This window comes from Oikopleura dioica, chromosome PAR (genome assembly GCF_907165135.1).
Source record: "Oikopleura dioica chromosome PAR, OKI2018_I68_1.0, whole genome shotgun sequence".
NCBI classification, from domain to species: domain Eukaryota; kingdom Metazoa; phylum Chordata; class Appendicularia; order Copelata; family Oikopleuridae; genus Oikopleura; species Oikopleura dioica.
The window spans coordinates 13,494,442-13,520,248 of NC_137293.1; the positions used below are offsets into that span (position 1 = coordinate 13,494,442).

At 39.9% G+C, this 25,807-nt stretch overlaps 4 protein-coding genes, 1 long non-coding RNA gene and 1 other non-coding gene across 12 annotated transcripts; 5 read left to right on the forward strand and 1 right to left on the reverse strand.

Annotated features, from left to right (window-relative positions):
• Positions 1-1,652: 1,652 nt before the first annotated feature.
• On the forward strand, positions 1,653-14,554 carry LOC145703915 (high affinity cAMP-specific and IBMX-insensitive 3',5'-cyclic phosphodiesterase 8A-like). Of its 5 annotated transcripts, XM_081781320.1 has the most exons (12): positions 1,653-1,812; positions 4,604-4,700; positions 5,696-5,850; positions 6,490-6,662; positions 10,449-10,535; positions 10,951-11,109; positions 11,158-11,287; positions 11,400-11,644; positions 11,741-11,973; positions 12,513-12,631; positions 12,683-12,862; positions 12,933-14,554. In XM_081781320.1, the coding sequence occupies exons 1-12, from the start codon at positions 1,735-1,737 to the stop codon at positions 12,990-12,992; spliced, it is 1,716 nt and encodes a 571-aa protein (XP_081637446.1). In that variant the 5' UTR covers positions 1,653-1,734; the 3' UTR covers positions 12,993-14,554. The 5 variants fall into 5 exon arrangements, with proteins under 5 accessions (XP_081637446.1, XP_081637447.1, XP_081637448.1 ...); XM_081781321.1 differs by lacking the exon at positions 4,604-4,700 and having other exon boundaries at positions 1,656-1,812; positions 5,665-5,850; XM_081781322.1 differs by lacking the exon at positions 4,604-4,700 and having other exon boundaries at positions 1,657-1,812; positions 5,699-5,850.
• Positions 14,555-14,627: 73 nt separating this feature from the next.
• On the forward strand, positions 14,628-25,730 carry LOC145703914 (limb region 1 protein homolog). Of its 3 annotated transcripts, XM_081781317.1 has the most exons (14): positions 14,628-14,803; positions 15,042-15,159; positions 15,258-15,414; positions 22,877-22,913; positions 22,956-23,267; positions 23,310-23,435; positions 23,656-23,793; positions 24,074-24,213; positions 24,265-24,406; positions 24,449-24,608; positions 24,652-24,710; positions 24,754-24,979; positions 25,022-25,109; positions 25,151-25,730. In XM_081781317.1, exons 1-14 carry the CDS (start codon positions 14,640-14,642, stop codon positions 25,186-25,188), a joined length of 1,905 nt encoding a protein of 634 aa, XP_081637443.1. In that variant the 5' UTR covers positions 14,628-14,639; the 3' UTR covers positions 25,189-25,730. The 3 variants fall into 3 exon arrangements, with proteins under 3 accessions (XP_081637443.1, XP_081637444.1, XP_081637445.1); XM_081781318.1 differs by lacking the exons at positions 22,877-22,913; positions 22,956-23,267; positions 23,310-23,435; ... (6 more) ...; positions 25,022-25,109; positions 25,151-25,730 and adding exons at positions 15,462-15,636; positions 15,681-15,998; positions 16,220-16,297; ... (1 more) ...; positions 16,808-16,965; positions 17,031-17,314 and having other exon boundaries at positions 15,258-15,418; XM_081781319.1 differs by lacking the exons at positions 22,877-22,913; positions 22,956-23,267; positions 23,310-23,435; ... (6 more) ...; positions 25,022-25,109; positions 25,151-25,730 and adding exons at positions 15,462-15,636; positions 15,681-15,923; positions 16,220-16,297; ... (1 more) ...; positions 16,808-16,965; positions 17,031-17,314 and having other exon boundaries at positions 15,258-15,418.
• Positions 17,351-18,056, forward strand: LOC145703872 (uncharacterized). The gene is made up of 2 exons (XR_014134394.1): positions 17,351-17,649; positions 17,695-18,056. It is a non-coding gene; the product is annotated as an uncharacterized LOC145703872 (long non-coding RNA).
• Positions 19,946-22,872, forward strand: LOC145705401 (uncharacterized; the record flags this gene model as incomplete). Its single annotated transcript, XM_081782865.1, has 4 exons — positions 19,946-20,101; positions 20,151-20,389; positions 22,118-22,373; positions 22,412-22,872. Coding segments are annotated over exons 1-4 (1,080 nt in total), but the record flags the coding sequence as incomplete, so codon positions are not given.
• On the reverse strand, positions 20,419-21,887 carry LOC145703928 (secreted frizzled-related protein 1-like). Its single transcript, XM_081781344.1, has 6 exons — positions 21,585-21,887; positions 21,411-21,540; positions 21,188-21,369; positions 20,949-21,143; positions 20,622-20,907; positions 20,419-20,577 (listed from the first exon to the last, which is right to left on the reverse strand). Exons 1-6 carry the CDS (start codon positions 21,705-21,707, stop codon positions 20,465-20,467), a joined length of 1,029 nt encoding a protein of 342 aa, XP_081637470.1. The 5' UTR covers positions 21,708-21,887; the 3' UTR covers positions 20,419-20,464.
• On the forward strand, positions 23,481-23,553 carry TRNAR-UCG (transfer RNA arginine (anticodon UCG)). The gene has a single exon. It is a non-coding gene; the product is annotated as a tRNA-Arg (tRNA).
• Positions 25,731-25,807: the final 77 nt, after the last annotated feature.

Sequence of the window (25,807 nt, forward strand, 5' to 3'; positions counted from 1 at the left end):
CGAATACTTTTTCAAGTTCAATTATTGTCATTTTTAAAAGATGAGAGATTATTTTTTAATTGACTTTATTCTTTTTTTTTGAGAGAAGGCTTTTGACATTCTTCTGTAACATATTTTTGGTTTTTTATTTGGGATCTTAAAATTTTAAGATCCCTCTTGTTTGAGCAGTTTCGTATTTGTTCTGGATAAGGGCAAATAGTCTTCTGAAATATCAACTGAATTTTATATTTAAATTCTTGCTTCCTAACAAGAGAATTTAAGTGATTTTCGGAGAGCGTTAGAAAATAATTCGTCTCATCAGTTATCTTTTAATATCACGAGATCAAGTGGAGAAAATACGTAAATAAATGTATTTATAGCAGTTGTATTGCGCTCTTTTTTATCTTTCTTTTCACATATTCGATTTAATCTTTTTTTACTATCTTCAGAGAAATTTTTCAAGAAAGTTTTTAAGTTACTTTCGGTAAGGCATTTTCGTATTAAAGTCCTTTTTCAAAATGAAAAGAATTAGTGATACTAGAAGATTATTTATTGAATAAGTTTATGATTGAATAAATAACATTTTAGGTTGCCTTGGCGGCTGGAAATCTCTTCCCAGTCGATCTTATACCAGACGGTCATGTCCAGGTCGCCGACTACATTCTTTACGTTTTGAACCAACGCGAATGCTGGAATCACTACACAAATTTCGCCTCCCTGTCTCTCCCGAGCGACAACATAAATACTCTTTTGGCAGGTACTGCTCATCACAATATGATTTCGTCTATGTGACATAGACTATGTCCGTTTTTTGCTTACTTTGTTTCTAGCGATTTGTGAAAAGTATCAGCTCTATCATGAACCTGTTGAGCTACTGAGTCGAGCCATGGATCAAGGAAAATGAGTTAAAAGCAGCATTAACTACAACCGAATCATTTTGTATATTTCGACGCCAGAGAACTCACGAGTTTGGTCGAAATTACCATTCCAAAGTGCATAAGTGCTTGAAGTACAGTATGTGCCAGCGTCTTAGCCAAGCGCAATGTTCCACAGCATATATATAATAAATTATATTGAAGGATCCTTGTCAGCGCTGATTGTCCAAGTGTCAGTCACTGTAGTAATTTTATACCAATTTATCGACCAATTTCGCTCTCCAAAAAAGGAGGAAAATCTGCTTTTAACTTTGTTCAGAAAATAGACAAGTCAGAGTGATGCGAAAAACAAAAGCAGCTGAATTATTCGTCAAAGAGTTTCAGGCTGGTAGACTTCGAAGCGTCTTATTAGAGGATCACTCAAAGTTACCCAAATCAATAAGGCACAGGAAAAGGGCTCCAGATAGAGAACCGACGTCATTTTTTTGATTCGCGTTAAATGCATTAGAACTAACTTGAGTTCAAAGACACTCATTTTTACCAGCGTTTTTGAACTATAAAAAAGCTCAAATTTGAAATATATTTTTCGCTAGAAATATCCCCCTTATGATCTCAGAGGATAGATTTCGCGAATCAGTCTCAGAATATACTGTACTGCGATTTTAATTAGAGCCTTTCACAGTCCAATGATGGCGATGTTCCCAAGTTGATAATTACTTTTTCTCTAATTACAAACCTTCCTTCTTCATTTTTTTCCTGCCCACTGGATTCTCGCTGCTGATTTTTTCACCTTTTCAGAGATTTGGTAGAAAACATAAAGGAAAACGCCCGGAAGTGAAGGTCAATCCCCGAGTGGACTCCGGATGAGTTTTTACGAAAAATGACGATTTCGACAGCTTCTTCTGAATGGGAAAGTACAGAACCAACGGCCAGTGGCCGCCCACAACCTCGGATAACGGTAAATGGTTCCTCAATACGCAAAAACTAACGGGTGTGTCTTTTGGTGATCTTTTTTCTTATTTTCCATTGTTGTAATAAAACGGAAAGACTGAGAAACTAAAACCTAGGTGTCAAAAGGCAAGTTTAATTGCGAATAATAAAGTGGATAAGGCGGCTAAGTGGCGACCGGTTAGTGCGGCAGCCCTCTGGGGAGATTATCATTCCCAAGTTGGACTAAACCTAAAAATGCGGCTTTCATCCCTTATTGTGGAGATTTTAACGAGTTAGATTTTCGATGCGATTATTTGTGGAAATTAAATCAATTCATCTTTCATGATTTCAATTCCGGAGGCGAAATACAGTAAAAACGCGCCATAAGTTACGCTCGCGCCCTCAGACAGGACGAGAACTGGCCGCGGGCGTGACGTCTATCATTTTCTCTCGCTGAAGCTGCTCGTTTTTTCATCGTTTTTTTCCGAAGTTCTTTTTTGTAATGTATGTAAGCGTGTGCCCAAGAGAGGGAGAGAAGGAGAAGCGTGTGCCTGAAGGGCATCACTCGACGTAAAAGAGACAGAGAGTGAGGGAACGATTCTCGGGCAATAGTGGCCGAGAGCAGGGCGCCGCGGAAAGCTGCTCGAGCTTTTAACTGCGGCCACTTACTTTGCCTCTCCAAATCTATTTTCAGAAAGTAAAAATAATAAAACAAGAAAAACTTTTTTTTTATAATTAGAGATCGAAATAGAAAAAGAAAAATAATGTAAAGATCGAAAATGAGAGGATCAAGATACAGGCAATTTGCGCAAATATTAAATTAGATATTCACTGAATTATGACTCAGGCAGAAAGAATTGAGAGAATAGTTCAGACGCGTAGATCATCCCTCAACCCCTAATTCGTCACTCGACCATTAACCATAAGAGGCGCAATTAAAACATATCGTTTCGGTCCTTTTGTGCTCTCTATTTATTCTTCTGAATTTTTTATACGCGAAGATTCTCTTCTATGATTTCATCATTGGGCTTCCAATTTTATATTTTCATCAATCAAACGCGATAAATTTCTTTCTCAATTCATTTGCGGCTAATTCGCAGCTGAAGAAGAGCTTCTCCAAATTTAAATTAATGTACAGTGGTGGAGACGATATTTCGAGTATTTTATCTCTCTGAATAATATACCGTACATAAAACAATACGAAGAGGTCTTCTTTCTTGGACCACGCGCCCGAGGGGATTATAGAACGTTTTCAAATAGCGGGGAATAGCAAGCTCAAGTCTACAGCCCCAGCGCTGACGCGCGTGAAAGAAAGAAAGTAATCCTCACGTTACTCAAAGGCACAATAGATGCTTACATAAGATGCTCTCTATGCTGCGTGTAGTTCTAGTGGCAGGAAAACTGTGTTCTCGATACGATAACTGAGTATAGCTCGATGGCGCTTGTGCTTGGGCAAACAAAAAAAGAAAACTCTTCAAACTCCCCTAGCATCGTAGCGCGTGTAGCAAATTATTACAACCGGGCGCAGGAAAAATAGTAACCGTCTGTCCCTGAAGCACTTTTTCACTAAATTTTCGAAGAATAAATAGAGAGGAGAGCAAAACGCCGAGAGATCCGATTTTTACTGCCCCGATGAAAAGCGCGTAAAAATTTCTGCCAAAGAATGAATTTGCAGCATTACACAAGCTCGAGGCAACCACCTTCCATGCTTGACTTTGTGCCTGAGTCTGACGAAGCGGAAATTAGGAAATTGTGTGCCCAATTTATGGCATTTCATGCTGGTAGTTCCAATTTGATATGAGAAGGATACGAGTGATGAAAATTTATATTTTTTTATATTCCCCGCTTGACATTTTACGAGAAATTGAGAATTTAAAGTAAGCGTAGATTTAAATTGGCACGCCACTGTAGTTATGTCCGTCCTGCTGTAGGATCAAGCTATCACCCGAATTCCAGGACCGGACGCCGAGCATCGGTAAGTCACATTTTCTCTCCACTTTTTTTTTTCATGAAAGTCAGATTTTTCAACGTCCTATCGTATCTACCGGCCAATTATAGCCTTGCCCTTTTCCACTTTGTTTCGATCACCGTTTTTTCTTGTATTTTTACTGCATAAGTCTTGAGTAAATATTTGCCCGGCCTTGTAAACGGATTATTTGGCTTGTCTGTATACATTTTGTACTAAATCTGGCATGTTCCATATTGTGTGTATTGCCCCGAGAGAGCGTATTTCGTTATTGCTTCGGGCAGCAATAGCAATTGCTTGCGGCAGATCCAAAAAAGATTAGCGCATTTATTGGGGCAATATTCTCCAAGTAGCTCCTAATCGGGTTTCAGCGATTTCGAATTGAAAAAAAAATAAATGCTAACAAAAAGGAATAACAATTTCTTCGCTTAGGGGTCGAGATTGAATTTTCAGCGGTTTGAATGAAAAGCAAAAAATGATTCCAATTTCTGAGTGACCGCGCTCAAGGTCGAACTCAAAGAATCATCTTCTTTTATTTCTTCTTAGTGTTGATAAATCCATAAATCTTTTCATCTTGCGCAATCTAATATCCACGTTATATATAGATTTATCAGGCTTATAATCTATGGTTATTGAATTGAGATAAACGGGCTTGTTATCCAAGCACCCGATCACCCGACGGGCAGTTATTTGGTTTGAAATAGAACCTTCCACATTTTCCCGATGGTTTCTACTGAACGAAGCCAATGATCATTTGCCCGAGAAAAACAATAAATTTTATTAACGCATGGACTTATACAAAGAACTAAACGTCTGTTTTACCGCGTGGCAAATTGAGGAACCATTAAATGAGATCGTCAGGCCGCCCGTTTACTCCTCCTCGGTCCCAATCCGAGTTAATCACAGGCCCTCGCCGAGCGCAGAAAGTCCCTCGGTGAGCGGCTCTGCCCCAGTATGCGGGTTTCATTTGAAATCAACAACGAGCCCCATTTATTTTTCTTGAGATCAACGAGGAAATTCTTAAAGTTCAAATTTTTGGCATACGTTCACTTGATTAATGCTCCAGCGCCTGTTGGACAGATTCACTTGAGCGCGCGAGTTTATTTTTGGCATTTGAGCAAGCTGCTCGATCATCATTTAGCTCCAAAAATACGATGCTAGAGTTCGTTTTTGGATACACTTACCCAGCGTGAACTAAGATCAAGGTCGAATATTAGCCAACCTAGAATAAATTATCTTCCTAATCTTGCCAGCTTCACTGCTTTTACATTTACAGTTGTGTCCAGATCAAGAAATCTTTATTGACTTACGTCAATTTGAAAGTGTTATACTATCAGATCGATCATAAAAATCACTTGCTATTTGCATGTACGGCACATCGACTGTGCTTCTACCGTCTTTCTTTAGTTAAATTTTTGGAATTCTTTTTTTCGACTTTTCGTGAAAGAGATGGCTCGGACTATAGAACGGCACGAGATAGAGAACGAGTCAGACGAGGCTTGCCCAGAGGCGAATGCCTGGGATACCGTATTTACAAAGTAGTTCCGCTGAAAGAAGTCAAATAGCAAAATTGCCGAAACTAAATGCGGCTAAATAAAGAAAAACGCTTAGTTCGCTAGTGACTGAGCCAGTCAATTAATTTTTGTTCACACGAAGTCGGCCCTTGAAAGCGTACAAAACATTTATAATTTCAAAGTCCTTATAAGTTGATAGGCTCATTATGACGTCAATAGCGAGACCTGGTGTTACGTCCAGGCATAGCAAGATTTAGAGTTATATATACAGAATTTCCTCGTTGATTTCTTGCAAAAGATTTCTTTCTAAATAAATTTAGGAGGAATTTAATTGAAGGTGTTATATTTTGACTTTCTGAAAAGCGAAGCAAAAGCTTGATAAAACTGATCTTCCACCTAGCACATGGATATTGTCCTTGTAAATCCGCAATCAGATACGATGCCGCAAAACAGTACAGCTCCGCCCTCGTTGCGCCCCGGAACGGGTCTTGATAATAGTCGGCGGCCCTCCCTTCCTGCCAGTGGACAGTCCCGTGGAAGCCTTGCCAAAATCAACTCGATGCTCATCGAAGCTCCAATCACTCAGGTTAATAATCCAAAAAAAGAAAAAAAAATCACTTAGTTTTTTTTTCTCCTCAAAATTTTTTTCACAGTAGAAACATTTTCTCTATAAGTAGTGAGTATTTAGTCGTGAAGGCGAGTTCTGATTGGGGTTCAGTACATCAATCTTAAATGTCCTTATACGACAACTAGCCTTCGTCATGCTAAATGATTAATCCAACAGTCTTCTACAGGCGCAATTTCAATGTGTTAAGTCTCTCAAAATCGAGAATCCTATAGAAGACCTATCAGGTAGCAAGAACCAAAAACGAAATAAACAAACATCCTAAGCCGGGAAAATAAATCTTGAGTTTATCGTAGAAATCTAGTCATAATACCATAGTATTTTTTTGCGTAAACCAAATATTTCCGAAAGCCAGGAAGACCAAAAAAATAATAAAAAAAAGGTATCAGATGATGATAAAGTCCTTTTTTGACGTTTCTCATTTTTATCGAAGGGATCAATGAATGTCGAAAAATTGCGATCCAGCGATCGGGAGAGCTCATCATCGCAATAAAGGCGGATCTGTTTATATAATCTACTGGGAACAGAATATTGAGGGGAAAAATGTTTTACCCGCATTCGGAAAACAATTGATCGAGAGACAGGAACAATTTTGTTTAGGTTGTGAATATACTGAAGGATATTATCGAAGAGCTCAAGAACGAAACTGGTGATCGTTTGGCACTCTCTGGACGCCTGGAATCTGCTTTGAGCATTATCCAATGCTCAGAGTTATACACGCCGCACTTCCAATCAATCTCACAGAGCAGTGCTCTCGCCAATAACCGTGCCGCGTAAGTCCCATTTACTAGAACGCGTTAATATGTTATTTTGAAAGCTTTTCTCCATTTTTGTCGAACGGAAAATTTTACGTTCCTCCTCTTCCATAAAAATTACCACTCTTCATTTCAACCAATCTAAAAATAACCAAAAAAACCCTCAAATGACTTCATGATTCGTATTTGACGTAATTTGAAGGCCACCTACAGTCAACGTTAAAAAACTACTGATGTGGGAAATTCCAACTCAAAGTTTATGAAGTTTTACGAGTGCCAATAAGGTGTCATCATCTGTTCGTAACTAAATCTGAGGGTGACATTATCGCTTGTGTACTGAGGAGTTGACGTAAATCCAGCTGGGGCATTTTTGTTCTGTTTTCTTAGCCGCGCATTCCAAGCTCGTTGTTTGAAATTTGCCTTTTCAACTTGTTGGACCTATCAAATAGAATCCTTTGGGTTCAACTTAGGGATCCCGGCATAATCAAGGTCGAATTTGAGTTGAGTGAGTCAGCATTCTAGTCCCAAGCCGGGCATCAGAAGTGTTGCGTCGATTAATTTCAAGCTCGCCCAGTGCTCCAGTATCTGAGCAATTTGAATTTCCGTATAATAATATCGATCAGTTCTTCTCATTCTGTCGGTTACCGTCCCGACCGAAGCGAGTTTTTTCTATTTTTTATCACTCTTATTTTTTCATACTAAAAGAAGTGGAGGGATGAAAGAGATGACTGAGGCGGAAGCCGAGGAGGCTCGCAAGGAACGCGAATCTCGTGAAATGTAAGATATTTGTTCGAAAGGGTCTCTTTATAATATTTTTTTTTGTGGCGAAATGTGGTGTATCAAATATAGAACCCTATAAGGGCATCTTGATTATGGTCTTTTTTGATCAAAATAAATTGGCGATAATTAACACTTTCGTGAAATGACGTGCTTTCTGACGTATTTTGACACAGAGAGAAAGCGTTATCCTCACTCCCCACTTTTGATCCCTTTATTTGAGATTAAAGAAAAAGATATCAAAACAGAACGAAGGCGAGTAATCGAGCCCTCGATACACTTAAACAAGTCTGAGACAACTGAAATTGAAAGAAAGAAAAGAACGATCGATCACACTAGATGCTTGTGGCATTAATTTGGTACGAGCACAATTGGGTCGATAAAAATTTACGCCTTGTGTTTAAAAATCATTGAATCGAAGAGCGCGTTGATTCGTCTGCCTAAGGAAGTAAAGCCTCTACCAGGGATAAAGGTCAGTTTCAGGGATCGACAAAATCAGCTGATCCAAGCGAATACCAAAAATATCGAGTTTTCTTTTTCAATTCTTTGGCTTTGAATTTTAGCCAAATTTATGAATGTTTTGCCTTTCTGATGTTCATTTTGAAATGTCGATTTCAACAATAAATCCCTTAGTTGTCAGACAGCTGTCAGACCTATCTCTTAACTCATTTGAGTACCTTAACTCCTGTTCGCGCGGCAGGACAGACAGTGGCAGGACACTGGGCCGTCTAAACTGTTAGGTTCGCTGTGATTGATTGTAAATATAAATCAATCGCTATTAATTGAAGCTAACTAGCAAATTGTGATTAGAGTTAAACGTGACCTGTCACGGGGTCTAAAAAACCTAAGGCGCATATGTCGTGTTGGGCACACTGACATTGTACGGTTAAACGCCGTCGTCTTGGCGCTGCTCAGAAAAACCTTTTGTTCCACTCGTTTTGAAAAGAGAACTCAAAACCCTCAATAACAGTTCCACTTCAAATCAAACTAAACCTAACTGTTCCTTTCTAAATAAGATTCCCTTCAGGAGCGTTAGAGAGAGAGAGCACATCCCAAAAATGGCCCTGAGCCGCAGCCAAGGGTGATGATTGACGAGATCTTTTGCATTAGGGGCACGAAAATGCAACTCTGGGAAAATGATGAGAATGAATTTTGTAAAACAAGGTACAAAAGTAGAACCATCAACGTTCTCCGTTTTCTTGGCTGCTGACCTATCGTGGGTTAATTTCGCCCATCGACCCCAATCGAACTTGATAGGGTCGCAAGGGTTCTGTCTGTAAATTCTACAAATGCGAGTGTTTAAAATTTATACCTCGAAATTTACTTTTTCAAAGTTTATTGAGCCACAAATGACGTCAGATTTTTTCAATGCCAGGTCCAAAATCTGCCAAACCCGCGGAAAAAATATTTTGACGCTTGTGCTATTTGAACAGCGCACCGATGGGCGATATATATGCCAGTATATATTGGCATACTGCAAGTGCAAATATTTGACATCCACTGCAAAAAAGCTCATGTCGACCACTTCCGGTACAAGTACAAAATACAAATTTCACAGAGTAACGGTTCCCGCCGCGATTTTGAAGCGCTGGAAAGGCAAAGCGGAAGGATAGAGTTAAAATTATCATGGTCCATAAAATATTCGAAGCTATAAAAGAGAAAAACAAGCATTGATAAGAGACTTTTATCGGTCAAAAACTAGCAGGTTTTGTTTGTTTTATCGTCCTCTTCCATGTCTTCAAATATTTTCTCATCGGCCAGATTCAACTTTTCATACTATCCTTATTGAAGTTTCATCGCTTCTCGTGAAAATTTTGTATTTCCTATCGTACCTTTTGATTTGTGACGTTTGCTTTTGATGAAAAGTGGCTTATGAAAGTGAACTTTGCTTGGACATTTGAGAACAGATTGAACATCAAACACCAAAAAAAGAAGCACTTCTATTTTTGCCAAAGAGAGCACCGCAAACTACTCCCAACAAAAAATTCGAGAGATCCCTTTTTTGTCGGATATTACTGTCGCTAGAAAATAATGCCAGAACATCATGGTTGATGATGATGATGGGAAATGAGTTAAAATAAGTCGATTATTAAATATTTCCATTTATTTTTTAACTCGCTGTCTGAAAACTGCCAAGTTTTTGCGGTCGACTATGGCGGCGGCTTTTGCCCTGCTGCTTCAGGTAAAATTTTCAAAAAAGGTCATCCGGGGTCACAAGCCCGAAAAATGTCTAAAATTGCAGATTTACTTATTCAAAAGCAGAAAATTCTCTCTGCGCGCGTCTCTGAAAAGGCGCCGTGTCAATAAAGAATGAAAGAAAATGTTTTAAAATGTTAAATCCAAAAATGACGTCAGTGGTCGTTTATTCTTCATGTTTATGAGAGCAGAGGCCAATAACCAGGCGGTTTTATCTTTATATTACATAGTCTGAATATTAGTTGACGTCAATTACTTGACAAGACAAAAAACATTTCATTTCTAATCAAAACTTACTCCCGCCCAAATGACCTCGAGAAGAAGGCCCACGAGAAAGAATAAAATGCTCCTATCCCACCTGTTAGTAGCTTGATTATAACGACCAAGAAAAATTAATTATCAGGCTTTTATGAAGGATTTTTCAAATGATTTAAAGTTTCAATGACTAGTAGGATGAATGTATAAAGAATATAAGTGTGAGGCTTTTTTAATTGATAATTTGATAAACATTTTTTTGCTAATTATAATTTAATTATTCATTGAATTGTTATGCTATTAAAAAAATAGCTCTAGATTGGGTTTTGTTTTTAGGATTTGGCTTCAAATCAATCATTATTTTTACATCTTACAAGCAATTGAAGCAGAGCCATGTTTATACCATGTATGAGTTAAAATATTCATGACGTAAATTTTACTTCTTCCTATATCTTGCGATTTTCTGGAAGGGGCGAACAGCTATTGTTATGCTAAATGGCCTCGATATATATTAACTCGTTCTACTTAATTTTTCAATCGATGAATCAGTTCAAAATTGTTGAATTCTGTTTTTAGGCAAGACTTGGTGGAAGGCTTGATGCGGCCTTCGCAGCCGTCGCACAGACGCTCCAGTGCTGGGGAGAACATTTTATCAACCTCCAGGTAACGTTTCTATTCTTTTGCCGTTTCAATTATTATTTTTTTCTTCTGAACTGAAAGCAGTAGCTCCTCTTTGGCTAGCTATCCTTTTCTATCGATCGAGAGCCGCCACTTCAGCATACCTTTTTTATTTGAGCAAAAAGAGAACATCGAAGATATTTTTTAAAATGGTTTTTTATTTGTTGACTTTTTATTTTGAATAGATGCCAAATAAAGGGTTGTTTTGCAATGAAAAATATTTATCGAGAAAAAATGCTCTAAATGAATATTTTGACAATATAATTGACAGGTTATTGCTCTCGTAAAGGATGAAATTTATCGATAAAGAGCGGATTTATTTTATAAATATCTCCACTATTGTAATATATTTAAAGATCAACCCGGGGCTAGATATGAGCAGAAAGTCACGGCGGTTTAGGCCTCCAGTGCTGAACGACAGATATAACATCAACACGGCGGTGCCGCAGATCGTGAGCAGATGTCTCGAAGGCTACAAAGCGTGGGATTGGAACATCCTCGAACTCGAGAAAGTGTCCGAGTTCACGCCGCTGCGCTTCCTTGGCATGAAAGTCTTTCGGTAAATCAAAAGCATTGATTTTTGTCGAAATTCAAACCGTATCTTTAGCGAATTCGATGTTCCGCGTCAGCTACAGATTGACGAAATCACGCTAGAACGATGGCTCGTGTTGATAGAGCAAAACTACCTCGCTACAAACCCGTACCACAATTCAACTCACGCTGCTGATGTTTTATCCGTAAGTTTCTTCTGTAATCCAAAAGGGTTCATCGCGAACTTGTCAAATAATTCCCTATAAAGCGTTGATCGGTTAAAATATCGACAGCCCAAAAGATCGTTCTATTCTTCAGGCTACTGCATATTTCTTACGAACTGAACGTTGCAAAAACCTCTTGTCAGAATTTGACATGGTCGCCTCGCTAATTGCAGCCACTATTCACGACGTGGATCATCCGGGCAGGACGAACGCGTTCCTCTGCAACAGCCGCCACGAGCTCGCCCTGCTCTACAACGACACGGCGGTGCTCGAGAACCACCACGTCGCTAAGACCTTCAAACTCACCCTAGACCCGCACAACGATGCGAACATTTTTAGGTAAGGAGAAAGACAGCACGCTCTTTTTCTGTCATTTTACTTTCGACTTTTTTCATCTCGAATTCGGAACTTTATTTTATTTTTAAAATCTTCTAGCCGTCTCAATCACGAAGACTACCAGACGATACGATCGAACATCATCGACATGGTCCTCGCGACAGAACTCGGCAAGCACTTTGAACACGTGAACAAATTCATTTCCTCCACGAGGCCGAATGTCGACGAGGCTGATCGCAGTCCGCGCACCTCGCAAATCAGTGTAAATGCCTCAGAAAACGACGATCAAGAGCTACGCACGCTTGCTAAACGAGTGCTTATTAAAGTTTCTGGTAAGCTCCGTTAGCTCGACCTTGCAATTTGCAGGGTGGCTATTTTGGATTTGGGGGTTAGTTGGAATTGGATTGGATCCAATCCAATAAGGTTTGGATGGAATTTGGATGGCCAGGGTACCGGATTTTGTTGGGGAAAATTGGGCAATTGGGGGAAATTGGGGAATTGGATCCAATAAAAAATATATCGCTAAACTATGCAAAGAAGGGTCATTTTCATAATGAAAATGAGAAATTTCGGATAAAAAATCATTGTTTTGGCTATGTTGACCCTCCTTTTGGATAAAAACTTACTGTTTCCCTTCTTTTCAAAGAGATAAAAGCCTTGGAAAAATTGGAAATCCAATTGGATCTAATTGGAATTGGGGATTTTTGGGTAATTGGGTAATAATTGGGTTGGATTGGATTTTGGATGGATAGTTCCGGCTCAAAATTTATTGGATGGAAATTGGATGGCCAGACCCCAAAATTTTGTCCAAAATAGCCACCCTGCAATTTGTCTGGCAGTCTGTCTGGTCGACTAACTGCTTGGTTTTTAGACGTTTCAAACCCGGCGCGACCTCGAAAACAGTGTATCGAATGGACAAGAAGAGTGTGCGAAGAGTATTTCACGCAGACTCAAGAAGAAACCGAACGCAATTTGCCTATCGTAATGCCTGTAAGTCAACTCGCCGATCAACCGAACAGTTATATTAAAACGCGCTTTCAGACTTTCAAAAGAGAAGTGTGTTCAATTCCGAAGACGCAAACTGCTTTTATAAATTATTTCCTTTTGGACATGTTTGACGCTTGGCACGAGTTCTGTGATGTTCCAACAGTACTCAATCACCTTAAAAACAACCTACAATTTTGGGACGAAATGGATCGATTGGAGCTAACGACAATTGAGGTACAGTATCTATTTCTGAAATGAAACGCTATTTCTGTTGGTTCAAAAAAAATTAAATTAAATTTTCTAGCAAATTCATGAACATGCACATTTGGACACGACGGAAGAAGGAGGCACAATTGACGAGTGAAGGAAAAAACGAAAATCCAAAAAGTGAAAATTCATTTTCCAATTCCAACTCGAGTGGATTCAACAACAAAAAAACAAACAAAAACACAAACAATACACAAAACAGCAGAAGCCACTCACACTCTCTCAAAACCCCAGATGCCTACAATATTATTATGTGATACGTTACTATTGCGTATTGTAATAAAGTCTAAAGAAAATCTGTGCATCTTTCTCTCTCTCTCTCTTCTTTCTTCTTTCAAGACAACAACAAACAACAAAAAATCGTCAAAATTCTTCGGTTTATATTTATTCATAAATTTTAAATATTTTTCCTTCACTAAAAATCTCCGTGTGATTTGTTACCTTCTTGATACTTTTTTGCACAGCTCTTCTGCCCTGAAGATGCTGTCAGAGAGAGAATACTTTTATTTCCGTGATTCGGGGGGCCCCTAAATCACAGAAAAAGTATTCTCTATCTTTAATTCGAACGAAAATAGATTTTTTCAAGCTCGAAAGTTTAAAGTTTTACAACCTCGCGTTATCTTCACTTGTAGATTTGTATTATATTAGACAAAACAAACGAAATTTCGTATTTTTTCTTTACCCTTTCTTCTTTGTCGTTTTTTTTATTATTTTGCCTTCATTTTTCGTCCCATAAATTTACAGTAAGAAAACAGGCTTCTATCTGATCTATTGGAGTAGAAGATTGAAAATTCAGGAGAAAGTTTTAGCCATCGAAATTTTATCGGTAGTCGGATTAATTTGAAGCTCTTGATTATGATTATAATGAATCAATATTAATCAAAAAATTGAAAAAAAAGGGATTCTGGAGAAGAACAAACCAGGTAGATAAGTGGCGATTTTTGAGAGCTCTTCAAATTCGAAAAGAAAGCGGGAAGTTCTTGTTTTCGACTTTTTTACTGAGTTTTTATTACTCCATAGATTTAACGCGTTTTGGCAGAGAAAGTGGCTGTTCTGATCAGCTTTTATTTTCGGTCGTTAGCCCCTGCTGAACTCTGACCATAGTTTATGAGTTAATCAGAGGAACCTTTCGCTTGAAATCGCCGTCTCTAGAATAAAATCGCATCTACACCTGATTTTCATTTTTTTCCAGGCATCAGAGAAGTCTCCTGTTTTCTGCACAAGTCCAGTTTCTATACAGTAGCCATTCACCAAAAAGCTAAAAGAGAAGCTCTTATCATACCTCATCAAAGTCTTTCTCTTTCAAAGTCGATAAAAAAGGTAAATTTTACTTATCAATTTTGCTTTCACTTATATTTCCTCCCTTTTCTTATCCTCCTTCCTTTTCTCTTATCACCCCCTTTTCGTATCATTATCTATTTCTAGTTCTTTTACATTTCTATAATTTTCGTCCGTTTAAAATTTCAATTTTACGAAAAAAGCCTCGAAAAAGTTCAATGCGAACGTTTTTTTATTTCCTCATTTCGCTTATCCGTTCCAATAGTTCACAGTCTTTATTTGAATATTTGAAATTTGTTATTTTTTACCAACCCGTCTGTTTTTTTCAAATTTTCTCTCTTGTTCAACCTTTTTTCAATAAAAGAAAAATAATATTTTCAAGCTTTCGGATCAGACGTCAGCTGACTTTGTCTTGTCTTTCTCTGTCCTTATTTAATAAAATTGATTTTTAAAGATATGGACCGGAATGGGCGACGCTCACGGGTTCAATTCTGCTAGTATCAGGCTCGAAGCGGACGAGTTCAGAGAATGGACGCCATACGAAACTGTGTTCAATAATTCGGTGCGAAATTTGGTGCTAGAATGCATCTTCATTGGAATTCATCTTGTCATTGGACACTTTTTTCTCAAGTAAGATAATTTATTTGTCGAGCAAAACCGATAATAGCGACGATCTAAAATCTAAAGCAAATATTCATGCGGATTAGGATAATACCATTTTAAAGTACTATTGCTTCCATAGAAAAACATCGAAGCCATGTTAGGTTTAAATAATGTTCCAATGAATCCACTAAAGGTCGCTAGAGTTATTTTGTTATCTACCGCTTCAAATTACGAAATCAAATCATCAAGCTTTATCAACCTTCAGATTTTATCGCCGCCCTTTGGAAGCTGAACTTCCAGATTTGAAGCACCTCCATGACATTCACGATGTAGTCCTAAAAAACAACAACCGCGATGACCAATTTGTCTATCTCATCGCTCAAGTAAGTCTCCTAAAGAAACGTTAAAATTCGGAGAGTTAAAAGTCAAACGAGCTTGTCTTTGATTCTAACCTTTCAAGCTCATAAAACTTGTTTTAAAGATCTCCTGTACATTCGGTGTCTCAATCGGCTTTTGCTGCTTGTCTCTTCTTCCCCTCTCGGTCCTCAGCAACGAAATCAAAGTCTTTTGCTCGAACGACGTCTGCCCCTACTGGTGGTTCGAATGGCTCACTGCTGATCTCATTCTCGAAGGCTGGAGTCGGCAAGTTTCAAATTGAACGGCGTAATTTTAAATTTCCATCTAGTGTTTCCGTTCTCACGTCAGTCTTTCTTCTTTTGGTCCTGCCGTTTACGTTTTTCTTAATTGAAGCAGACGGCTTTTCCTGGGGCCCTCCTAAAGGAATACGCGCCAGGCTTTATGAGACCGTCATAACCTGTCTGTTGCTGCTGGTCTTGGTTGTTTTCTTCGTTGTTGTCCTCGTAAGCACCATTCTTAGAATAAAGACCTAACTGTCCATTTTCAGCTCGGCCTGTTTGGAAGAAAAGATATCTGGACAAGTTGGGGCATCTACCAAGTCTTGGAAAGCGCCCCACTGCTTCGAACGGCCATCAGCTTCACAGCAATCATCGTACTTCTTCTCGGCCTCCCACTCGGTCAACAAGAATTATTGAACAAGACGATAGATCCGCTTCTACTCAAGCCGCATGGAAGTATCAAGGCGCAGCGAGACGAAATCAATCTCGAGCGGGGTTATATCAAGAGACGAGTGAGTTACTTTCACGGAAACCAAGGAGAAAGCGCAGACTTAGAGATGCAAAATCAAGACGAAACTGCAGAAAATGTATATCGCAAGTTTTCAAAGAAAGAAAAGTTATCGCGAAATCATTTATTGTTGTATTTGAAGGCATTCATGAATTCTTAACAGGAGTTTATATTCAAAAAGCAAGCCATGCAAATACAAAGCAATTTTATTTCAGAACACCTTCGCATTTAAACATTCATTACGAATTTATCGTGGAAGCTGTACCATGTGAGTGCAAAACCACTGATGTGTTTTTTCAGATCTCGCGTATTCGTCCACGATTACGAAGGCGCTCCGTCGCGGCGAGCGAGCTCATCGATCGCGAGAAAGCACTCCAGGTTAATATTTGATTTTTTATCTTTATATTTTTTTTTGATTGAAAGCATGAATTCCTCTTTCGGGGTAAGTTAATTGACTTTTATATCTAGGCCGAGTCGGAAAAACTCGAAGAAATGCTGAATATGTCTCGCCTGAGTCGATTTCTTCTTCGGCCGCTGTATCTGATCCTCATCATCTGTTCAATGACCCTCACCATCGCCGCCTGCTTCTACCGCGCATTCCAAATTCTCCTCGTCGCCGATGCCAAAAGCAAGCTTGCCTTTTCCGCCAACAACTTTGGCGCCATCTCCCTTGGAAAGAATTTCATCTTTTGGAACATCCGCTTCATAGAATTCTTTGCGGCGACGCTGAAATTTATCGCAACGATTTGGATTGCGATATCTGCGATGCTGGGTTTTTACAAGAGGCTGTTGCCGGAGAAAATTTTGCCGCAGAAAATATCCACGCCGCTTCATAAACTAATTTTACACGTAAGAAGGTTTTCATAGCACTGAAATTATTATGTTTAGTGCATTTTATTCCTGGTTCTTTGTTCGGCAATTCCACTTTTATGTGCCTTACTGGCAGGAGTTCCTTTGCCGATCAACTTCTCCGGCTCGCCCGCTCTCGTCGGCTCATACTATCAAATGATCTTTTGTGTTTATTACTCGTTATTTTCGCTTCGCAGGTAATCGCTCCCATGGGGCCATTTTTACAACTCCTCCGGTGGCGATTTCAAACCGCATTTTTCAGTATGTTCAAGACATTATCGTCGAGCAAGCGCGTAGAGATCATCTCCCGTTGGAAAACAGCCTGGAACAACTCCCCTTCGCCTCGCAAAGCATCACAGCCTCCGTAGTTCGAGAAGGACAACAAGAAAAAAAATTCTCCAAGCTTCAACTCATCAACCATCAAAACAAACCATCCCAAAAGTTCTTCCTGTATTTTTACCACAGAAAATCCTTTTTTGTATACTTGCATTTACTACCTCTTAATTCAGTTAATACGTGCCCAAAACATGTTCGAAACTAAAAAAACTTGATTGTTATTACGAATTATTTTATTATAGAATGATTGTTGAAATTTTAACTCTGCTAAATGTCGGCATCAACTGCTTCTTCCAACTTCCACAAGTCATTCTGCTAGGTCGTCAATACCTTTCCAAAAACAAGGATGAAAACGAAAACAAAAAGCTCACGCCTTCTGCAAAACCAACGCCGAGCAATTCAACTATTAATATGAACACGATCATGATCAAAACCACTGGTGCCTATTTAGCGAGCTTTTACTACCTTGAAAATGGCGTGCCTATCTTGAGCTGGATCCATCAGATCTCTTCTATCATCCAAGAAACGATGATGATGTATTTTTGGTAAGAAAGACATAAAAACTACTTCTACTTGATTTAGATTTATAGCTCGAAAACGGAAGGTATCTCCTTGTCCAGTTTCATCGCAAACATTTTCCTACACCTTTCCTTCGTCTATTCGCTCGTGCATTTCACGCAAATAGTAACTGTCGGTCTTTTGACAAAAACGCTGCTAACCTCCTTATTCAAACTCAAAGTCGTATCATCCTTGTATTCCTCGAAAGACTCGACCTCGATTTCCCTTTCCTCGAATTTCCTATCGCTCATGGGCAATATCACGATTATCCTGCTCAACTTGGTTCAGGGCGGCTTGAGCCAAATTTATGTTAATGCTGGTGTTAGCCTTTCCTTAGATTTGATTATCATTGCGCTGACTGTAATGTACGCTTCTGTCAAAAAGAATAAATAATTACTACTATCCCGTGGCTCAACTTTTTTAACCCATTCCAATCACAGATACTTATTTCATATTCTAAGGACCAGAAATGATTGTATATATTTTGAGACTCAAAATATATACATTTAACTTCGCATGCAGTTCCATAACCAAAAATTAAGAACTCGCTTTTTAAAAAAATGAGAAATCAATAAGCCCCGCTTACAGAGCCAGACTTCCAAATGAGCTAATATTGGCTGAACACGCATTTCAGAAGGTTCAATTTTGGAGAGTCTATTTTGCTACTCTTTTAAAAGCATTAACAAATAAATCTTATATATCTAATTCAGCGGTTTTTACTTTTTCCATGCATAGAATGCTCGTCTTACAGACACTTCTTGATCGTGCGACTCAACTCAAAATGAATAAGTAAGTCTTTGAGTGATGCTTCAATAACTCCTCAAGAATTCGTGGTTCATTTATGTAAACTCTTGAAGATCTGTTGGAATCAAGGAAGAGTTCAAGTAGCGCATTTTTAATAAGCGCCTCGGCTTCCTAAGACGCAGGGATTAAAAGTCTTTCGTTGATTGAAGAACGTCATCATTGGAGGAGCAATCTCATCTGTGTTTCTTTTTACGTCATTAGAAGCAAATTGCATGTTCTGTTTCCAGGATTGGGTTTATTTTCCTACTAGACATCGAGCGCTAGACAGGCTATTGTATTAGAATTAAATTCTGAGACGGTGAGACTGGACCAAAAGAAGTTAAGTGTCAATTAGTCTATTTTAATTGAATAAACCGTGGCAAGTTCAAAAATTAACTGGCGAACGAAAACGCGAACACAGACATGGATTCAATTTATGACTGCAATTGACTTCCTCGCCGCAAATTATCAATTTCTTCCCCAAGGAAAGGCGCGATTTTAGTTGTTATTGTTTACTAAAGAATGATTAAATTTAAACTTATATAGCATCAATATCCAGATGCATGGAACGGTGTGAAAGTTGGTCGAATTACTCTCGCTACGATACCATGTCCTAATAATGAATATTTAACAATAGAAAAAGCAAGTCCCTGGGGAATCGGGGCTCATTGTCCCGCTCTAAACAAGAATCTGACTCAGCCACTAGCCCAATCGAGCCTTAGTAGGATAGAGAAATACGCAGCTAAAGAGGAGAAACAACGAAAGAAAGCAAGAGAAATTTCGCATACCTAAAGAGGGTCATTGCAGAGAATGAAAACGAAGAGTGGGAGACGCATTTTATTGGTTTTTCGCTCGTTGGCGAGTGCCCGCAGAACATCACGCCGCGACCTGAGAAAAATTTGACATCGATCGAAGGGAAATTCAGCCGACTTAGGAAGATTAAGAATCCGAATATGCAATATTATTGACTTGACTTCAGCAAATCTCTATGCAGCAGAATACAGGAACTTGATAATTCGATATAATCGGTAATTGACTAGTTGAGAGAGCATTATTTTGATAAACTATATCTGTATATCTATGTCTATATAATTCTACGTAAAGTTCAGAGGAAATACGTCAGAAGTCCGAAAATCAATTCACTCCAGGCGCAAAGATTTCTTCGAATAACTTTTAAAGAATGAAACCAACGATTGAGAATCAAGCCTGAGTGAACGGATAAACATAAGATTTTAAGAAGAAGATGAAGTTAGACACGAAGTCTGCAGAGATTAGAGACATAGAGAGATCTCGATATAAACTTGCTCTTGGTCGAGGATTTTAGAAATAAGCGATTTGTTCGTTTACTTTATTACTGTTCTCCCAGACGGTTTATCTCTGTTTATTTCTAAGATAACTACCTTTGCGGATAAGCTCATCTGCGAAAATTTATAATCAGCTTTGTTTACTCCTTCACTAAGATCAAAACTCTTCAGTAAAAATATTCTCTCCTTTAGACTGTTCGGGAATCGGGTCATTCCACCTAGACCACCATGGATGACACCATTCCTATGCCCGATCTGAGTCATTTGACTGAAGACGAGCGCCAGTCTATCATGAAAGTAATGCAACGGCAACAAGAAGAAGAGAAACGAGAGAAATCCATGTATCAATCAGGTAATCTCCCCTCGAATTACAGGCCGGATTTTTATATCTCGCGTTTTAGTCGAGCGTAATCTGGCAGTTTTAAAAGAGAAACACTTATCCGGAGCCGCTCCGAATCCGAAAGCGCAGAGTTCCCAGCCCCCTCCTCCAGTTCAAAAGAGTATGAACACGCCGCCTAAGGAAGCAGTGCCTCCGGGGTTGTGCCCGATCTGCAGGAAGACGCAACTCGCCCGCGGGTGTGGACATCGCTGCGGATTCTGCAAGTTGGTCTTCTGCTCGCGCTGTGGCGGCAAGTGGCAGGTAAATAGAGATATAAACAAATTGTGAAGTGGTGCTTTGTTTATTTACAAGGATTTACAGTAAATACCCTTCAAGTCAGTGCTTGCAAGAGTTGTTTTTACAGCAGTGATCGAGCTTGAGAACGCTGCGCAAATTCGACTGGTTATCCCAGTTTGTCAAGTGCATAATAACATTTTTTCTTTTGCTCTCTAAAATTATTCTTAACATTTTTCAAGGTATTTTCGAAACATACCATAATCGTTGGCCATAATAAGTAAACTTTTCTTATTTCTCCTTGCCTCTTCGAGGGCAATACATTTCTTCGATGTGTAGCAATCGCCTGCATCCGCCAAATAGAACCACTTCTTCAATTTCGATTCTTTCGTTGCAGTAAAATTGTCTTCCACCTTGTCTTTTCTGATTTTGAACTTTATCTGGACGTGAGCACGGCCTTTTTTCGCCTTGATCCTTTTGATTTTTGCGATGAACACGATGTCAAAGCTGCAGAAATGTTCGCGGATCGTCATCTCGTCATTGTCCTAAAATAGAGTTCCGATAGCCGTTATCATTAGTTTTTTACCGCAACTGATCCAAGAACGCAGAAACTTTCGGGATCCTTGCATTTCGAAGATCCAAAATGGTCATTCACGGATACTGCTGGTTTCGATGGTCTCTTTTCATCGGGCGGTATGCAAAGACCACCTTTGTCGTTTTGACGAGGGAAACGATCACATGCTAGCGAGTCTGGCCAGCCCAAGCGATGCTCTTGCAGCTTCTGAATACTTGGTCGACATGTGTTTTGATTTTATTTCTTTTTACCGGTAAAAGTTGATCTTTGACCGACTCACAGAGCTCCTTGCATGGTGGAATCATCATCTTCGGGCCACTTGGCAGGCAGACTGGTGCGTACATTGAACAGATAAACTTCTGGACCTCCTTGACCTCGTACTTCTGCCGGGATAAGAGTGGCTTCCAACTTCGTGATTGTTGAATAACCTCGTCTAAATAAAAGGTCAATGATAGTTTTTGAGCCTTTACTTACCCATGGTCTCATGCTTCATAAAATTTGGGAGCCACATTGTTCGGTAAAACTTTCCAGAGCCAGTGATATTGTGACAAATTTCGAACTCCTCTGGTATTTCTACGCATTCGTGTTGCCCTGGCCATCCATACTAGACTCAAAGTATTTCTTTGTGCAGAAAATTAGGGGATTTACCTGACTAATCTCTTTCGAAACTAACTGTTCTAGGCCGGATTCTTCAGTGTTGGAGCTATCTTTTACTTTTGGTCTTCGACGAGCAGCATAAGCCACCAAAAAGTTTAAAAGGAGAGCCTTCATATTTTTTGAAAAAATTCTCGGCTTGCGGCCAAATGAGTTCTGTCCGCGTGCCCAAACTTTTTCTCTATTCTCTTTAACTGATGCGGTTAAAAGGTTCCTATTGTGTCTCGTTGACTTTGGTTGGGCGGTTATTTATTCAGTACAGGGCGTCCTCTCTTGGTGGCGTGCGAGCATGAGATTCTATTCTCCTCCGCTCTTGTTTTTTTGAAAGAATGAAGATGCACCTGCATCGCACATTCGAACCGGATAAATATTTACATCAGGCCTGCTCTGATCTTCAAGTGATAAGCTGATCATTATTACGCTTCAGTAGCGCGCCGGAACTTAGCCGCACTTTCACAAATTGCCTTTCAAAGGGACGAGCAATTTTATGGCCTCTTTACTCGACCTACCTTTTCATCCTCTTTTAGGTTAAAAACGAAACGTCCAGTGGAATGGTTTGGTTTTGCAATTCTTGCCGAAAAAAGCCGCCTTCTGGGGCTGGTCTGAGGTTAAACGACCAGGTCATTGAGAAGAAATCAACAAGAGTCCATGCAATGAATGTGGCAGAGACTCAGACGCTTCCAAGTCCGCTGAAAAGGCCAAGTCTAACGAGGCAAGATTCGGAAAGCATAGAAAAGCAAAACTTCAGGATTCCCAAGGAGTCCCATTCGATGCCTAGATCAGGTACTTATTATGGAGGTTTCCCTATTAACTGCTTTCAGGTATTACCAGTCATTCGAGCAGCCACACGCCTGGAGACAATCCAAGCGTGCGGAAGGCAAAGCGGTCACCTCCCCTTGGCGAGTTGGATTCTGGCATTGCGAGCTTATCAATCGAAGAGGGCAATCCAATCGACACCGGAACATATCATCCAAACTCTGGCATGGAACACTATCCACACGATATGTCGCTGAACGAGCAAGACAGCAGTAAATCACGGACACTGCCCGAGCGATCCTCCAATGGCAAGGTTCGCCCTAGAAGACGGGTGCTTCCTCGCGACCCATCACAAGATAATGAAGGTCAACTGGGCCTTACATCACAGAAAAACTATAGAAGCCAGCCAGATTTGCTCGGACATAATCAACGGACGAAGGAATCACCTCTGGGCCAAAGAAAACGAGAAGCAGAAGATCCTTTCTTTGCTCACAACGAGAGCTGGTACAAGAGAAGTTTTGACATGTCAGATTGCGTTTCGGATACGTCGTCATATGGCGGTAAAAGGTAAGGAATCCGTTTGTTCCAATTTCTTATCATTGCTAGTAGGGACCATGTGAGCCAATTCGAAATGGACTCCACCGCAGTGTTGATAAAACTCTGGTGGGAGAACTTGGCTGAAACAAGAGAAGGAGATGGTCGCCTAGTCTCAGCAGTAGAACGCGTATCGCAAGTCTATCAGCATCGAGGTCCTCCAGCTGTGCGCCTGTGTCTAGTCCACCCTGGAAAAGGCAGAGCTTCCAGAAGACGCACCGTTGCTTCGGCAAATGAGGCTATTGAAACGAGAGACGGTGGATGGTGCTGGACAAGTCAGACTCCACCAATCGCCTGGGGGCCTTTGCCCAAACGAGCTCTTCAAAGGTATCGCCTCAAAAGTTGCCTCAGGGCTTAATTAATTCTTAGACTTGCGCTGGAGATAAGTCTATGCGATGACGAAAGAAATGTTCTCAGCAGAGCTCTAGTTGGATTACTGGACGTCAACTTTGACGCCAGGGCGAAGTGGTACAAGCTCTATCCTTGGTCCTCTAGGTAAGAGTCAATTCTTAGAGTACAGTTCCAGGGCCTCTTTCGGCCGGCCGCGTGGCCTAATGGATATGGCGTCTGACTTCGAATCAGGAAGTTGTGGGTTCGAGTCCCATCGTGGTCAAAACTTTTTTCCTTTTACATTTAACTTCCATCTCTCTTTACTTCATCGGGAAGAGAAAAAAGGGTTAAAATTTTTATACAGCTCATTGATGATTATATTAAGCCACTCAATGAGCCGAGTAGACGATTACGAAAGACATAGAAGACCTCGCCGAAAACTGCCCCAACTTCCTCGAAACATCTCCAGTCTCTCGAATCAGAGCAGAGAACCAGCTTTTGCTGGACCTATGCGAACGCAATCAGTTACCGGTCACAAACTTTCACACTCAGTCTATTTCCGCGAACCAGGTGTAGTACAGTAGATATTCAGTGAGAAAGAAAAATACTTTTTATAGTATTTTTTAACACGATTTTCCTATTATTCCATTTTCCTTGACTTGTTTTCGTTTGAATATCTAAAATCAAGGATTTCTACAAATCAGTCGATCTCCTCCTTGATTTCAATCAGTATTTTTCCGATCGGCATAATCAAATGATCATTTTGATGATGCTCATTTTTTACATCTTGTGACCAGATTTGAAGCTCTTGACGGTTCTCAAATCGTCACTGGGTCCAGCAGGCAACACGCCGACTCTGGAGCAGTGAATTTAAATTCCAAATCAGAGTCGAACAGTAGGCGGAATAATATGTCCCCCCTACAACCGCCCGGTCGGCTTCAAGGTACCACTCGACAATCATGTTCTTTAACCCTAAATTGCGTTGCCCAATCAGCATCCAAAAGACAAATTCCAACATCAAGCTCCAGCTCAGTCGTTCAACAATCAAGCAACCCAAACCAGCAACTTCGAAGAGTGGCCGGAATTCCCTCGCACTCATCTCAGCCCGTATTACTGCCCTCAAACAGATTACTCAGGTTTGAATTTTCGCATCCAGAAGTAATGATATCATTTACTAGTCGCGAGCCATCTCAAGATTCAAACAATGGAAGTTCAAACTCCGATCTTGAGCCCTCGCGAGTTCTGGCCGAGTTTGTTGGAGGTCTCGGACCCGGTCAGGTCGCCGGTCGTCAGGCTCTTGGAGCCGGGTCCCTGGGAGAGTTACACCTCACCATTCAGGTAACCCTTCCTTTTTCCTTGTTATTTTAATGCTTTTTTGTAGGAGCGACAGAATGCCTTTGTTGTAAATGTGAATCAAGCGCGTGCACTCAAATCCCCAAGGTACATGTCGATAGCTTTTAATTTCGAACTATAAAATCTTTAGAAATACAAAAAGTCTTCCCGCTGCGTATGTAAAACTGTATCTGATGTTTGGCGCGCGACGCGTCGCCAAGCAAGGAATCCCAAAAGCTTCGAAAAGTCTGTCTCCACAGTTTCACCAGGTCTGTCTGTTCGACCAGAATGAATCCTTCGACGCTCTCCAGGCGATTGTATGGGGCGATTACGGGCCACTCGATAAAAAGGCGTTCATTGGAGTTGCTCAAATTCAGGTTGATCTCCTTTTCTTACTTTCAGATTTTCATGCTTTTCAGTTGAGTTCCTTGGATTACTCAAGCTCTTCGATTTCTGGTTGGTACAGATTGTTTCCCTCGTCGAGCATTGTTAATCCTTCTTTGTCAGGTATTTCAGCTCGTTCCTGTCGCATTTTTACGCTTGTTTAGGAACTGGTAGCCAGCTCTCAATCGACACAATTGGCTGATTAGCTACGACCCTGCTTCCCCGTCTTTCATAAAAAAAAAATTTCGGCATGCTCGCACAATCAAAGGACTTCTTTCTTGCTCAATCATCCGAATTCATTCATTTTTTTATTTTATTCTAAAGCATGAACTCCACCTTTATTCAAAGCCCCCTTTTATATTATTCCCCGTCGAATCTCTTCAGCATATGTATATTGGAAACGGTTTTATTTTCTTCATAAATAGTGCAACAAATTCTTCAAAAAATCTTTTACTTACCTATAAATTCTTGGTTCCCGCGCCTATTCTCGTTCATTTTCCGTAATATAACATGCGGCAAGCTCACAACTACGAGGCCATATTTATATAGATATAAAATATATCAAATAATATATTGAATTTTATTGAAAATCCTTTGCTTTCACTACCTACCTATCTACCTAAAACAGTACCTAGCATGTTTCTGCCATTTCTTCCGTCAATTACCTGAAACTGTATATTACCGCTGCCATTTTACAGTACTTTCATTCAATGTTCTTCACAATATAGACCTAAATATCTTCAATTGACATTTTGAAATTGAAAGTCTGCCCATAGTCGAATTTCAATTGAAATGCGAATATTTTATGCAGGATAAACACA